We start from the raw sequence: 16,190 nt of genomic DNA, 5'->3' as shown, positions 1-16,190 counted from the left end.
TGCTAGCCGCACTGCTGCAACACCACATCCCCCCATTCATTGTTTTAAAGCTTTTATTACAACTGGTAGTTTTCTGGAAATTCAAAAATGGTGATATAAAACTAAAGATACTAATTTTTTTAATGTAAATATATCACAGGAATACCAAATCAGCAGAAACAAAGTCAATTCAGAAGCATTTATTAAGTGTTTTCTATGTGCCCAGGCACTGTGACAGGTGCTGAAGATACAAAGTAAGAAAGAAACTGTCCCTGTTCTCAAGCAGAAGAAATATGCACAGGGGCAGCTGGTGGCACAGTGAGTACAGCACCAGCCCTGAGTCAGGAGGACCTGAGTTCAAATCCAGCCTCAGACATTTGACACATGTACTAGCTGTGTGACCTTGGGCAAGTCACTTAACCCCAACTGCCCTGTCAAAAAAAAAGAAAAGAAAAGCAAAAAAAAAGAAGAAGAAGAAGAAGAAGAAACATGCATACTCACAAACTGACACAAAATAAATACATATTGTGTGAAGTAAATAAAATGTGAAGACTTCACAGAGAAGATATGTATAAATACACACACATACACACACACACACACACACAAAGAAATGTTTAAAAATCAAGAAATAGGGAAGTGAAAAAAAATTCTGAGGCCGTAAGAGTCTGATGGCTCAGCCTCTGGGAAAGTTTACCCTGAAACTTTTTGTTCTTTCTTCTGGTTCTGGTTTAAAGATTTGCTCAGTAAGAATAGGGTCACTGTGACCTGCTTTCCTTTACTGTAAAAGTACTGTAAGAAAATGGAAAGGGTCTCCCCCTCCCCTTATCCTATTCTCCTTCTTTAGATTTATAGATGTCACCTCAGTTGTAATCATTAATAAAGGGAATGGGAATTGGAGTTTCTGTGCCTCAATTTCCCAGTTCTTTGTCTAGCTTTCACGCTCAGATTGTAAGCTCACCTCCCAGCCAATGGTGAGAAGGGTCAGAGGTAGGCGGGAATTCTCTTGTGTTACATATAATTATTGGTGCTTTTGCCCCTTGTAAAGCGCCTCCCTTGCTAGGTCTGTTCTAGCAGAGGATGCCCTATTCTTGAGAACTCAATAAAATTTATTTCTGTTCCTACCCTGAGATGGCTCCTTATTATAAATTTAATTGGTGAGGGTCTTTCATCCCACACAATATGAAGTAACCAGAAGGTAATTTCAGGAGTGAGGCTGAGGCAAGGAGGCTCTGGCACTACAGAGAATCAGGAAAGGTCTCATGAAGCCAGTGTGAATTTAACCCTAGACACTGAAAGAGGCTGGTGGAGATAAGAACAAAATGCATTCCAGCCAGGAAAGGGCTACATGTCCTTCTAGAACACAGAGATAGGTGACATAAGGTCAAGTATAAGGAACAGCAAATAGACTAGTTTGGAGAACCATAGCCTAGGAAAAGGATAATTTTTATAAGTCTGGAATAATAGGTTTGAATCAGATTATGAAGGATTTTCAATGCCAAATAAAGCAAGTTATATTTAATCCTAAAGACAACAGGGAGCTACTTGCGTTTACTAAGCAGAGGAATAATTTGGTCAGACCTGTGCTTTAGAAGGACAGAGTTAGGATTTGCGCATCTAGATGAGTTGGGGAGGGCTTGGAGGCAAGAAGACCACATTACAAGGCTATGGCAGTGCTCCAGGAGAGAAGTAAAAAGGGCCTGGCTACTGTAAGTTGAGAGTATGAGACAGGAGAAATGTTGATTCTGGAAGCAGAATCAACAAAATCAAGTAACTATTCAGATTCCAAGGCTATAAATCTGCATGACTAGAAGGATGCTGCCCTAGAGGAAAGAAAATAGGGAAAGGACAAAGAAAAGTGTGTTTTGGAAAAAGGTAAGTTTTATGTTAGGAATGTAGCCTGTATGGAAGATGCAGTTTGACATATTTAAGAGGCAGGTAGTGATTTGAAAGTGGAAAGAAAATGTAGCTGGAATGGCTGATTGGGCAAGCATCTGTCTAGGGTTGATAAACGAATCCACTGGAGCTAATGAAATAACTGAGTAAGAAGAGAAGAGAAAGGAACCCAGGACAGAGCCTTGGGGCATACCCACTGTTGGGGGTATAATATAAATGACAACTTGGCAAAGCAAACTGAAAAGGAGCAGTTAGGCAGAAAGAAGGTGAACCAAGACCAAACAGGGTCATGGCTCCCAGAGAAGAGAGGGTTAAAACACTAGAGAGTGCTCAAAAAAGATGACTGAGAATAGGCTGAGATTTGGCAATGAGCAGATCACTCATAACTTTGGAGAGAGTGTTTTCAGTTGAGGGATGAAAGCCATATGCAAAGAGCTGAGAAGTGACTGGAAGCTGAATAAGTGAAGGTCCAAGTACTTTCTAGGAGGTTTGTAGTGAAAGAAAAGATAAATACTGGACAGTAGCTTAAAAGGACAGTTGAGTTAGATGAGACAGTAAATTGAAGAGATTAAAGATTAGAGAGATGACAGCAAGCAAAGATTAGCAAAGAATGAACTAAGTCACCAATATGCAAGTGCTGAAAACCTGTTCCAAGGAAAATAGTTAAGGACCTCCTCCCAAGAGAAGCCTGAAATGCATATGTGCAGGACTATAGGGGAGACACTGTAATGAAGGGAAAACAATAACAGAGTCTAGGCCAAACTGGTGCTTGAGCATGGGAGGGGAGTTCAGAGGAAAAGAAGAGCAACATGAGGATAATAAGAAAGAGAAATGTGCCTTAGAGATGCAAGAGGAAGTATCCCCTGGGAAGAGCTGGTATTTTCAGCCCACATTTCTGTAGCCAACTGAATCTTCAGAGCTACTAGCTGAAGTTAACATAATAAAATACCTGGATAAATGGTCCATCCTTCTATTACTTTCAATCATAAAAACCATGATGGAAAGAAGAGCGGAGAATAATAAACCCAACTATATTCAAATGATTCACCAACAAAGACAAGTAGCAACAAAGCATTCGTAGAATGTTGCTGTCACTGATGTTGCAAGAACTCTCACTAAGAAATAGTGAGTGAAGTACCATACAACTGTTATTTTCAGATTCTCTGGATAGAAGCATTGAAATTAACCCCCAGACAAAAATATCAGAAACAAAATAATTGTTTTCGTTAAATGGCATATTCTTTTCTGAACAACCTGAAGAGTTGTCACTTTCCTGTGAATTTTATATTTGAAAACACCACTTCTGTTTTCCAAACTCCAATTACCTTATTATATCCTTTCTTTGTGGTACATTATACAACAAAAAATACATCCATATAACCATTGGTTCAATAAATCATATTCTTGAAGTATTTTATTTACATATACAAAGGAAAACCTTCTTAACGTTAAAGCTACCCAAAAATGGAACAGGTTACTTCAAGAAGTAATCTAATCTAATTAATCTAATATATTCTAAATTAATTCTAATCTTTTCCCTTCATTGGAGGTTTTCAAGCAGACAGGCTGTAGAACCATTTGCTATGGATGTTGTGGGAGGCAGGGGACGAGGTGGTGGTGGTTCTTTGGTAAGAAATGGGTTGGACTAGATAGCTAGTAAAATTCAGTGAGGAACTAGAATGGTTCTGTGATAAAATTTGATGACATGAGCCTCTCAGAATCTACTTTTGGTGGCATATATGACTAAGGTTCTGAGAAGCCATCTGCAATCCAGGAACCTGGAAATGTTCCTTGAATCAAGGATTATGATGTGATTGTTCAAACCTAGTCTGGATCAAGAACACTGCCACCTTTGCCATTTCCATTTTGCAATAAAATGGAGACTTTGAGACCACACAAAGTATAATTTGAGCCCCTATCAGACAGCTAGATCAATAGATCCAAAAGCTAATAATGGCACTGACCAATCTATCATCAGCATAAAGAATATAAAGCAATAACATAAATGCAAAAGCCAGTAAGGCAGATTTTAGGTATAGGTAAAGAATTCTTTTCCCATTACACAACCTAGTAGGGAAAATAAGATTAACAGACAAATAATCACAAAAAAGACAATAAATGGCAAATGTAGTAACAGAGGTACAAAGAGGAAAGAATACACTTGGGAAATATAGGTGATATAGAAACAAAAGGTAAAAATATAGGTTGAAAATGCAACCTGGAAAAAAGAGGTACAAAAAAGCAGTAGATAAATTCAGAAAAAATCATGTTCAGGCTAGGTTGATTAGATAAAGCCTCATGGAAGAGGTAACATATAAGCTAAACCTTAAGAAATAGGCAGAATCTACAAATGGACATTAGAGGAGAAGGTACCATATTCCATCACATAATCATCACAGATTTTATGCCAAATTTTTTTGCAAAAAAAGTGAGGTACAACCATCATATGAAGCTCTTTTTAAAAAAAAAACTGTGCCAGTATTACTTAAAAATCATTTATTACTAAACTGTCTTTATTGCACGATTAGGATGTACAGAATACTCATAAATATACATTAAAATTGAATATTGACAATGCACATGCACTGAGAATTTTAGGCTTGAGGTTCGCAATGCACAAGAGATAAATGTGTATCCATATGCCACCGGTGAATATGTTGCTGCTCTGTTCACCTTGTAAGCAACATGATGAATGGAATTGTACCATACAATGATTATGCGATGAAAGGTTCTAAACCAATTTTTGGACTAAAAAAATAGGGTGCAACAACTATGCAGTGAAATACAATATCACAGAGGAAAGAAAAGAATGAGCAAGAACTATAAGCAGAAAAGTGCATATTATATTAGGATATCTAGTAGTCTAGTAGTCTAGTTTTGGAAATGCTACTTTTGCCCACTTGAAACGTTCTAATCAAAGGCCAATAGAATAGAACCCATTATAACAAAATCTGTTACAACAGATTTGGATATGCCATGATTCACATCACAGTGTCTAAAATGTAAGAACTGCATTCACTAAAAAACTGGCCAGAAAAAAAGTCAGAATAAATAAAGGTGTTCTTTATTTTTCTAAACATCAACAATATTAATTGTCCTATAAAAATCAACTGTGCTGACACCTACTGGAGGAAGAAAATCTATTTATATGCACTGCTGCTGCTGTTGATTGTTTAAGTTTCTATTCTTTAATTTAAAATATGTCCTGAGGGACAGAGCCAAGATGGCAGAGTAAAGGCAGTGACTTGCCTGAGTGCTCCCAAATTTCCCTGCAAACAACGTTAAAGTAACACTTCAAAATTAATTCTGGAGTAGCAGAACCAACAAAAGGATGGGGCAAAACAACTTTGTAGCCCAAGACAACTTAGGTCAGAGCAAGAAAGATCTAAAATATATAGAGGACTGAGTCAAATTTATAAGAATACAAGTTATTCCCCAATTGATAAAACACAAAAGGGATACAAACAGGCAGTTTTCAGATGAAGAAATCAAAGCTATCTATAGTCATATGAAAAAATGCTCTAACTCACTAGTGATTAGAGAAATGCAAACTAAAGAATTCTGATGTACCACCTCACACCTATCAAACTGGCTAATATTACAGAAAAGGAAAATGACAAATGTTGGAAGAGATGTGGGAAAATTGGGCCACTAATGCAATGTTGGTAAAATTGTGAACAAATCTAACCATTCTGCAGAACAATTTTCTGTCCATACCCTTTGACCCAGCAATAACACTACTAGGTCTGTATCCCAGAGATTTAAAAAAAGAAAAGGAAAAGGAAAAGGATCTATTTGTACAAAATATTTATAGCAACTCTTTTTGTGGTGACGAAGAACTGGAAATTGAGGCGGTGCCTTTCAACTGGGGAATAACTGAATAAGTTGTAGAACATGGTTGTGATGGAATACTATTGTGCTATAAGAAATGATGAGTAGGATGACTGCAGAACAACCTGGACAGATTTACATGAACTGATGCAGAGTGAAGTGAGCAGAACCAGCAGAACACTGTATACAGTAAAGCAACACTGAAAAATGATCAACTGTGAATGACTTAGCTATACCATGATCCAAAATAATTCCAAAAGACTCATGATAAAAAATGCTATCCACCTCCAAAGAAGGAAATAATGGCATTTGAAATGTAGATTGAAGCATACAATTTTTCACTGCCTTTTTTTTTCATGTTTTTTCTTTTTGGTCTGTGTTCTCTTTCACATGACAAATATAGAAATGTGTTTTGTATGACCGCACATGTATAACCTATATTAAACTGCTTACTGTCTCAGGATGTGGAGAAGTGAAGGAGGGAGGGAATCTGGAACTCAAATTTTTTAAAAAAACAAATGTTTAAAATTGTTTTTACATTTAACTGGAAAAAATAAAATATATCCTGTTATTCTTTTTTGTTCTTACCTAAAAGAATTGCCATGGGAATAAGATGACCTTCAAGCGTGCCTGGAACAGAAGGCACTTCTCGGCTTGGGCTGAACAAATATTGTTGTTCCTGGTGAGAAGGCAAAGAAAAGGAGCGTGGCTTTCTTGGATCTGTCCCCACTGATCTGGTCATCCCCAACTCAGTTTGTGTTCTTGTTGATCTTACCTTAGTACCTGCAACAAACATCAATGGAAAACATCATATAATGCTATGACAACTGAAATATACTATGCCATTAATTTAAAATAGTTTCCCTTTTCTCAAAACAATAGAAAGTGATCAATATATAAACAGACCACTGAACCACAATATAAACTGATAAAGGACTGCTAAAAATAAAAACCTATACATCCCTATTCTTTGTAACACTGATGATAATATCTAGAAAGAAAATTAAAGGCTCATCAAAGATACGGTTTTTAAGGTTTTTTTGATTTATTGATGTCTTGCTATAACATATCCCCAAACACAAGTCCAAACACTCCTGCAAAGTATATATCCAAAAAACAGAGGTTGTCAATTGTTAATTAAAAGGAGAAATACGACTTTTAACTGAGACAATATGGTACTAATGTTAAATTTTGTATGTGACTAGTACTTGCAGTCATTCCATGTTGATATTATTTGCATAGCTGTCATCTCTGTCCTACCACACTTCATACCAGGCTTCTCAGAATTCCCCATGTTTGTTGTTCCTAATGGTACAGTCACATTCCACTATATCTATCTACCATTATTTTGTTTGCTCACTACCTAATCATTAGGAATATTTTATTTTGAAATTTTTATCACAAATAATTTTGTTATGAATATTTCTGAATGTAGGGGTCTTGATGTCAGTAAACTACTTGGTATATAATTAGGAAAATTATTTTTAAAATAATTGCTTACAATTCTTCAGAAAACTCAAAAGCTTAAATATAAAACTGGATACAGTTCTCATCTCCTTTGATCTGCCTTTTATCTATGACACTGTTCTGAACTGTAAGTCTAGTTTGTTGCAATTATATACAGGTAAATTTGTTGATCCTGCAACTATCCAACCACAGATATTTTTAAAGAAATCTTTATACAAGTAAAATATACCAAACTGCCTCTATTGTTGTCATGAGGGTATAACATAAGTTCCTGAAAATTAATATCTCCCTTACTATGGCACTACCTCAGGGGAAAGGTTCACTTCTTTTATCAGGGAGTGTGAGGAAAAATATGGGGGAGGAGGAAAAAGAAATAATTGTTGTATTTCCTTTCATCTCTATGTTAAAATATAAGTAAAATAACTAAAATTATTAGTTAAAGATATTTTAAGATGTCTCATAATGAAACATGAACCATAATATTAAAGAATTTTTCCATTTATAACTACTTTGCAGAATACTAATCAAAGTATTTATATATAAAGTATACAAGGTAACTTTTCTAATTTAGAAAACTGTCATGATCCATTATTATACATAAAGGAGGAAAGGTACCTTATATCATTTTTAATTGGCAGCAACAGTCACTGAAAAAGTCAGTAAATTTTATCCATAAATATGATGAGACAGAAATATATTTCCATATTTCATTGAAGCCTATGATAGACCCTCATTTTGTATGAAAGTAGGATACTATTTTCTATTTCATCCTGAATAACTTTCCTTATAATGTTTAGTACTTGGTCTGTACAATGAATTGCTATAACTACTATGCCCCTTTCTTAGGTTGTAACTAATGGCTCAGATACCACTTTATTAGTACAGTTTTGATAATAATTCCATGAAGCCTCTAGGCTTTGACTTCTTTCTCCACAATTGCTCCCACCATCTTATTAGGCATCCTTAATAGAACCAGGACAGCTACAGACCATTCAGTCATCCTGAAAATCAAAGAATGTTTACAAATGATAACAAAAAAAGTCACAAAGGGACCCACTCAACAAAGGATCACAGCTCTGCCACTGAAAGGGACCTCAGATGCCATCCTGTCCAACACCTGCATTTTACAGATGATGAAACAGAGGTCTAAAGACATTAAGCAACCTGTCCAACATCAGAAAGAGTCAGAGGCAGGATTTAAAACTATATTCTCTCACTTCAGAGCAGTGTTCCACATAAAACTATATAAATTAAAACCAGTATTTGTTTCTTAAAAATTTCCTTACCTTTAACTTGTTCTATTACTTTAGGTCTCTGGGGTCTGGATTTGGCAGATGGTGAATTAAATCTAAGATATGGACCTTTTTTAAGAGTGCTGCGATGACCTTGATAAACTGGTTTCCCATAAATCTGTAACAAGTAATCACTACCTTGTGCCACTGTGGTTGTCTTTAGATGTCCCTGCATTCAAAACCAAAGTTACTTGCTCAGAAATGAATATCTAAAATCGCATTTTTACTTTTTCAGGCAAAGTATATTTTATATAAAATATTATTCAAATACTGAAATGAATTTATGATCTCATCAGTCAGAATCTTCCTTCCAGTGATGGAACTTGCAACCCAATGTTGCCAACCTATATCATGTCCATTCTCTCACGTTTGCCACACTTTCTGTTGATATTTCAAGACAGCAATAAAACATTCACGCCGTCCACCTTGTAGAACACCTAATTCTCACCACATAACCAGCCCAATTTTCCTTTTTAATCTTCTATTGCCCAGATGACATCCTTTATTTACTATTCTTCTTCAAAGTTCCTTATTCGTTATAAAATGCAGCATGCTCATGCCCATCACAGGAACTGCCAATATGATTCTCATTTTTAGTTCTTCAGAGAATGCTGTGTCCCGTGACTTGCAGCTTTGAAATACTAGAAGACTTTTGGCAATAAAAATGCGGGCCATTATGATCTCATCAGCTCCCATGGATTTAATTACCATCTCTATGCTGATGATTCTCAAATCTACCTATCCTACTCCAAACTCTCTGTTGATTTCCAATCTCACACCTCCAACTGCCTTTCAGACATCTCCAACAGGATGTCCGGTAGACAACTTAAACTCATCATGTCCAAAATGGAACTCATTAACCTTCCCTCTTTAGACCCTCTGCCTCTCCTAACTTTCCTATTACTGATAAGGGTAACACAACCCTCCCAGTCTCTCAGGCTTGCAATCTAGGTATCATCTTCTACTTCTCACTGTCTCTCACCTACTCTGTTGCCAAGGCCTGTTGCTTTCACCTTTACAACATCTCTCATATAAGCCCCCTTCTCTCCTCTGGCACTGACACCATCGGCACTTAGAGCAATGCCTGGCACACAGAAGGGATTTAATAAATGTTTATTTCCTTCCTTCCTCCTTCCTACAGGATAAAATATGAAGTCCTTAGGACCTAGCATTTAGGACCACCAGTCTAGTCCAACCTACTTTCTAGCCTTACTTTATATTATTCTCCTTTATGCAGTTCTTATTCCAACCAAAACTCCTAGCTCTTCTGTGAATCTCATATTGCCACCACCTCACTCTACACATTTGTTGAGATTGTCCCTCATTGCCCCAAAGTACTCTCACTGCCTCGTTTCTGCATTTCTGAATCCACTTATTCCTTCAAGGTTCAGCTCAGGTGCCATGTATTCGCTCTTCACCAATCTTCCCAAATTAAAATCCATCACACTTTAAATAATTTTCCTAAAGGATTTTGTCTGCATCTTTCCATTTCCTCTCCTGAATTTTTTCCAAGCATTATACTTATTGGGCAGACCCTGTATCTTCCTAACCCCCCAGCAAAACAAGCTCCTGGAAGTCAAGGGCCGTTTCATTTCTGACCTTAGCATTTTTAGCACACAGCCCAGTGGCTTACACATAGCACACACATAACCTCATTGAACAGATTTTAAAACTGTTATCTTCCATAAGACAATTAGCAAAAAATTTAGTACAAAAAGCATGCCTCTGACAATAAGTTTATCTGATCACTACACAACTTTGTCTGTAATTGTTTTCATCATTTATAGGCAAATATATAAAAGACACATCTACATTCAAACAAAAAAATCAAGTTCAAGCAAAAAAGCAATAAATTAAAATTAATGACTACAACTTAATCAACATACAAGTTAATCAACATTCAAATCTTTTGGCATATGTTATTTATATTATCATTGTTCACAACAAGGAACAGTATGAACACTTATACATTAAGAATCCTACTATTATAGATCATTTTTTAAAAGAATTTACATAAATTTATACATAAACCTTGATGGACTTTCTCAAATTCCAAAATTTTACCTTCTACTGTCTTATCCAATGTATACAATTTCTCTACCTTTCAGTCATTACTTCAAGAGAAGCAAAGACTTTGAGGTAAAACCAGTCTTTTTTTTTCAAATGAAAGATCTTCCTATGTAATTAATATTCTTTCAAATCTTAAGTGTGTATACAGGACTCAAGAACAAGGGGGAGACAAAATAAAAAGTTCCTACTGTCTCTGGATTTATTATGCTTAGCTAAATTAGTAAAAGCACAAAAAATAAGGAATATATTTAAAAATTATTAATGTCACCATTTTATTACTATATGTTAAAAAGGATAGATGCTGCTGACTTAAGACTATGAAATCTCAGAGGAAAGTGTTATGTTCTAAAAAACAACTATTCATTATTAAACAATATTAGTAAAAGTAGTAGAAATCAAATATGATTGGTCATAGAAACTACTATAGTCTTACCTCTTTTCTGTCTTTTTCTAAATTTGAAGCACAAATGTTCTTTAGATATGTACTTTTATAACTCTCCTCTAATTGCTTACGAAGATGTTTTCCTGGAAACATAAATCTATTTACAGTTTTATCTTGAGCACTTGTTTTAATTTCTTTGCTCGTTTTTTGATGTTGATTATTTAAGGCTTTTTTGATGATATTTGACCTTCGATTCTTATCAAATTTCTTATGTTCATAATCTTTTCTTGCCAATTCATCCTGAAAATAAAAAAAAAAGCCAATTTTAAAATGGCAAAATCTAAAATTTTGCTTTAAAATAATAAAATTTCTGCCTATATTAGATAATTATATAATTTAACAAATTGCAGTATCTTTGTTTACAATACTAAATAATCATATGATAAAGCAACTAGTCAATTACTTGTAAATTTTAGTTTACTTTATACGTCATACTTACTAAGTTATCTACTTTTTCAGGGCACTGGTGATACGAGTTTAGGTAAGACCTGGTTTCTGTTCTCATGAAGCCTACAGTCTAATATGAGGATGAGACACAGATAGCAGTAATATAAAATAACACCAGGAAAGTTCCTCACAAAACATGAGAAGAGTTGCATGAATTGATCAAGAACAAAAATAGGACAAGATACACAGTGACTAAGACAATGTAAATTAGGACAGCTCTAAAAGACAATATAAGTCATAGCAAATATTAAAGTCAATGTTGATTCCAACTGGCTAATATTAAGATTCCCTTCTTTTCTGTTAAGAAATTGCAAACTAGACCCAACAAGAGATAGAGAGCATTACAAAATACAAAGTGGATAATTTTGATTATGCTAAATTGAAAAGTTTTTGTATAAACAAAGCCAATGCAATAAATATTAGGAGGGAAGCAGAAAACTGGGAGAAAATCTTTACAACCAGTATCTATGATAAAGGCCTCATCTCTAAAATATACAGGGAACTGAGCCAAATTTATAGGAATACAAGTCATTCCCCAATTGAGAAATGGTCAAAGGATATGAACAGGCAGTTTTCAGAGAAAGAAATTAAAGAGATCTATAGGCATATGAAAAAATGCTCTAAATCACTATTGATTAGGGAAATGCAAATCAAAACTCTTAGGTACCACATCTCTCCTGTCAGATTGGCTAAAATGACAAAACAGGAAAATGATAAATTCTGGAGAGGATGTAGGAAAATTGGAACACTATTACACTGATGATGGTGTTGTGAACGTATTCAGCCATTCTGGAGAGCAATTTGGAACTATGTTCAAAGGGCTATAAAAATGTGCATACTCTTTGACCCAGCAATACCACTTCTAGGGCTGTATCCCAAAGAGATCAACACAAGTGGGAAAGGAACCTGTATGTATAAAAATATTTATAGCAGCTCTTTTTGTGGTAGCAAAGAATTGGAAATAAAGGGAGTACCCATCAACTGGTGAATGGCTAAACAAGTTGTGGTATATGAACGTAATGGAATACTATTGTGCTATAAGAAATGAGGAAGATACGGACTTCATAGTAACCTGGAAAAACCTACACTATATAATGCTGAGTGAGCAGAGCAGAACCAGGAGAACATTATATACAACCACAGACATTGATTCTGTGATGACTAACTTTGATAGACTTGGCTCTTCTCAACAATGCAAAGTCAAAGACAACTCCAAAGGACTCATGATGGAGAGAGCTATCTACATCCAGAGAAAGAACTATGGAGTATGAATGCAGACTGAGGCAAACTATTTGCTCTCTCTTTTTTTTTTTCTCTCCTTTTTTTGGTTTTGTTTCTTCTTTCTCATGACTCATTCCACTGGTCATAATTCTTCTTTACAACTTCACTATTGTGTAAGTAAGTTTAATGTGAAGGTATATGTAGAACATATATCAGATTTCTTGCTGTCTTGGGGGGAGGGGGGAGGAGAGAGAGGGGAAGAAAATTTGGAACTAAAAAACATGTGGAACTGAGTGTTGTAAACTAAAAATAAAAAATCTTAAAAAAAAATTTTTAATAAAATAAAATTCCATTTCCTCAGGAAAAAATAGAAATTGCAAACTAGAAATATAAGAAGTTACATGCATTGCAGATCAAAATCTTGTTACTAGATATTTTGCTCAACTTTTTTTAATGGGAGATACTAATGGTGTGGTGCTTACTGAAATATGATTAATGTATCAAAATGAAATTTATCAATAAAAAATAAGTACAATAAAGAGCTGTAAAATCAAGTTATCTAAGAGGTCCAAGAAATAAAAGAGATAGACAAGGCTTCGCAAAGGAGGCACTAAAATTTCGAGGGGAGTTTCAGGATATATGTAGGAATTTAACAGGTCAAGGGAGGAAGGAAGGATTTCAATGAATTGGCAACAGGGTGAGATGTGCCAATGACCAAGGTACTGGCATACTCAATTGGGCCAGACTACTGAAGGCCTTGAATGCCTGGCAAAGAAGTTTGACCTTGGTAGAAGTCAGTGAAGATATTCAAAGAAAAGTGGCATGACCAGACAGGCATATATCTGATTTTGATGAGGAAGATTAGTTTGATAGAAATATGAAGGACTGATTGGAATGGGGACAAAGGGGAGGAAAATCTGTTAAGAGGTAATAGTGATAGAAAAGGTAGATGAAAATGTGCTATATATTGAGATGGTGGCAGTGGGAATAGAGAGCAGATGGATTTATGAGATTCTGGGAAGGAAGAATCAACAGGATATGGTTGGTATCCATTTGTATAACAAGAGTAAGATAGAGGAAAGCATCAAAGATAACATCCTGATTTCAAACATGAGACTAGGTCAACTGTAGTACCACTACTAGAAACAGTGAAATCAGAAAGAACAGATATTGGGGGTGAGGGGGAAAGAGGCAGGAAATACGCTTAGTTTTGGACACATGAATTTGAAGGACTGGTAGACTTCAGCTGATGATGTCCTACAGTTAGTTGAAGATACAAAGACAAGCTCAGAGAAAAGGTCAAGCCAAAGTGATCAAGAAGGAGCAGTCAAGGATTTAAGCTAACACAACTATTATGATCTCTCTCAAGCCAAGAAAAGATAGATTATCTAAAAGAAAAGTGTGCTCAACAATCCTGCATGTTGCAAAGAAACCAAGGAGGATAAAGACTGGAAAAGGCTGTAGAATTTCAACTACAAGGTCAATGGTGACGTTTGGGAGCAGTTTCAGTATTGTCCTGGGGATATAAATCAGATTTAAAAGGATTAAAGAAGAAAGAGAGTGGTGAAAAATTAAAAGTACTGAGTATAGACAACTTTTTCCAGAAATTTGGCTATGAAAAGGAGGAAAGAAATGGGATCAAAAGGCCAAAGGAAAGTATTTTTAGTAGTAAGGAAAACTTAGTATAAGTGAAAAGGAAGAAGGGAGCAGAGGGGGAGATACTGAAGATAAATAAGAGAGAAATACAATCAATTAATAACCATTTATTAAGGACCAGGATCTGGGACAAGACCCTGGAAGATATAGGAGAAGATCAAAAGCAGAGATAAAGGACTTAGCAAAAAGAAGGAAAAGCGAATAGATGCCAATCCTGAGAAGTTTTTAAGAATGTAGAGGACACATGAAGGCATTCCCGATGAATGAACTCAAACCTTCCAGTGAATAGGCAGCTATAATCTTAAGCAGTGAGGGAATAGGCAGAATGTAAAAAGGGGAGAGAAGAAAAGATTTAGAATAGATGCTGAGAAGTGTCAACTGCCACTGGGTCACTGGGAGATGTTCTAGACCACATCTAAAACGTTGTTAGACTAAGTTTCATTATAAACATACAGATACTTTTAAGAATTCACAGAATTTTAGAACTAAAAGGAAGTTTAGAGATTATTTTAATTTAATCACAACGGGAAACAAAGACTCAAAAAGATTATCTAATTTATCATATTTTGAGTTCCCGGCATAGTTGGGAGTTCTGACACTAGTAATACAACACTGTCTCAGTTTTAAATGCTTCAAAACTGTATCATAAATACATTTTTCCAAAACAAGGATAAAAAGAACCAGTTTTTAAAGGTGTTTTTGAATACTTGTATTATCTTAGCTATTCAATTCCTTTTCCATTATAAAACCATTATAAAGCCATTATAAAAATTTCCAAATAAAAGGACAACTACAATTGCAAAGTAGGCTTGCTACTACTAGGAATAAAGCAATCATAGAGATAACGTGATGATATTAGGTACATAACAGAAACAATTACAAAATAAATGTATTTACCAGCTTCAAGTTGAGATCAACACCATCCTTTAAAAAAAAACCTCATTCATTCCTTATAGCTTTTCCTAATCATACCTGAATTTCTTGGGTGATTATTTTAATCCATTCATCCACTGTCTTTTTTATACGAAATTTCTCCAACATGTCTCTAAAGGAAAAAAAAAGACAATTTCCATTAGGTTAGTCTTTATGATAGAACAGAACCAGAATCAAATACTATTTCTTTCTATCACTGTTTATCTGCTTGCTGTCCAGTCTTCTCATCTATAGAAGAAAACTAATACTATTAATTTTCCTTCTCAAAATGTATGAAGAAAAAAATAACTAAAAAACATAGTAATATAAGCAAGCATGTAACAAAGATAAAGTAGTTTATTAATGGAAAAACAAAACCACATTCTGGCTTCAACAGTAAAACTAATAAAATAGTATATCCATTTGCAAAGTACTAATTCCATTTTTTTATAAGCTTCACAACTTAATAGGGACTAGCAAACCTCCTCTGACCATCAAGGAATAACAAAGGTGGGACAACCCAACTGCTTGAAAATATGACAAAGACTAAAGAACTGATAGATTCGTTGAGAACATAAGAGGTACAGAGTAATAAGGTACCAACAATTCTAGTACCTGTTAGTAGCCAGGGCATTAATAAAGGAATACATGGCAGCTCCATCTTTTGCATGAATAATAGCTTCAAGGTTTTCTTCAAGAACTTTTTTATTATTCTGCACTCCTCTTAAAATTTTTTCAGCATCTTTTAAAATAGATCTTGCTGTTTTGGTTGACTTAGGATGGACTGGACTCTGTGGAAGATCATCAGTTCTAAAGGTGCTCAGAGACTCTTCTGGCTACAATAAAAAATGAATACCTGAATAAATGCTTGTTGATTGAATATATAAAAAACCTTGTGTATTTTATGTACCTTTTTTTTTTTCGATTAACAAGCTCTTAACTTTCTCTCCTTCCCCCTTATTGGCAAAAAAAGCAAC

At 35.1% G+C, this 16,190-nt stretch overlaps 1 protein-coding gene across 2 annotated transcripts in view; it reads right to left on the bottom strand.

Moving 5' to 3' along the window:
• The window catches only part of KIAA0586 (KIAA0586 ortholog), a 137,563-nt gene that overhangs the window by 81,150 nt on the left and 40,223 nt on the right, over positions 1-16,190 (bottom strand). The window contains exons 12-17 of one of the 2 annotated variants that reach the window (XM_036734402.1): positions 15,829-16,049; positions 15,274-15,346; positions 10,969-11,217; positions 8,460-8,634; positions 6,482-6,489; positions 6,295-6,385 (exon numbers count right to left, since the gene is read on the bottom strand). In XM_036734402.1, the coding sequence (XP_036590297.1) occupies positions 6,295-6,385; positions 6,482-6,489; positions 8,460-8,634; positions 10,969-11,217; positions 15,274-15,346; positions 15,829-16,049 (817 nt within the window). Of the gene's footprint in view, positions 1-6,294; positions 6,490-8,459; positions 8,635-10,968; positions 11,218-15,273; positions 15,347-15,828; positions 16,050-16,190 lie in introns of both variants that reach the window. The other variant, XM_036734401.1, reaches the window with a different exon arrangement.

This window comes from Trichosurus vulpecula, chromosome 8 (assembly GCF_011100635.1).
Source record: "Trichosurus vulpecula isolate mTriVul1 chromosome 8, mTriVul1.pri, whole genome shotgun sequence".
NCBI classification, from domain to species: domain Eukaryota; kingdom Metazoa; phylum Chordata; class Mammalia; order Diprotodontia; family Phalangeridae; genus Trichosurus; species Trichosurus vulpecula.
The sequence above is the reverse complement of the archived record's forward strand: the minus strand, read 5'-3'. Positions and strand labels throughout refer to the sequence as shown.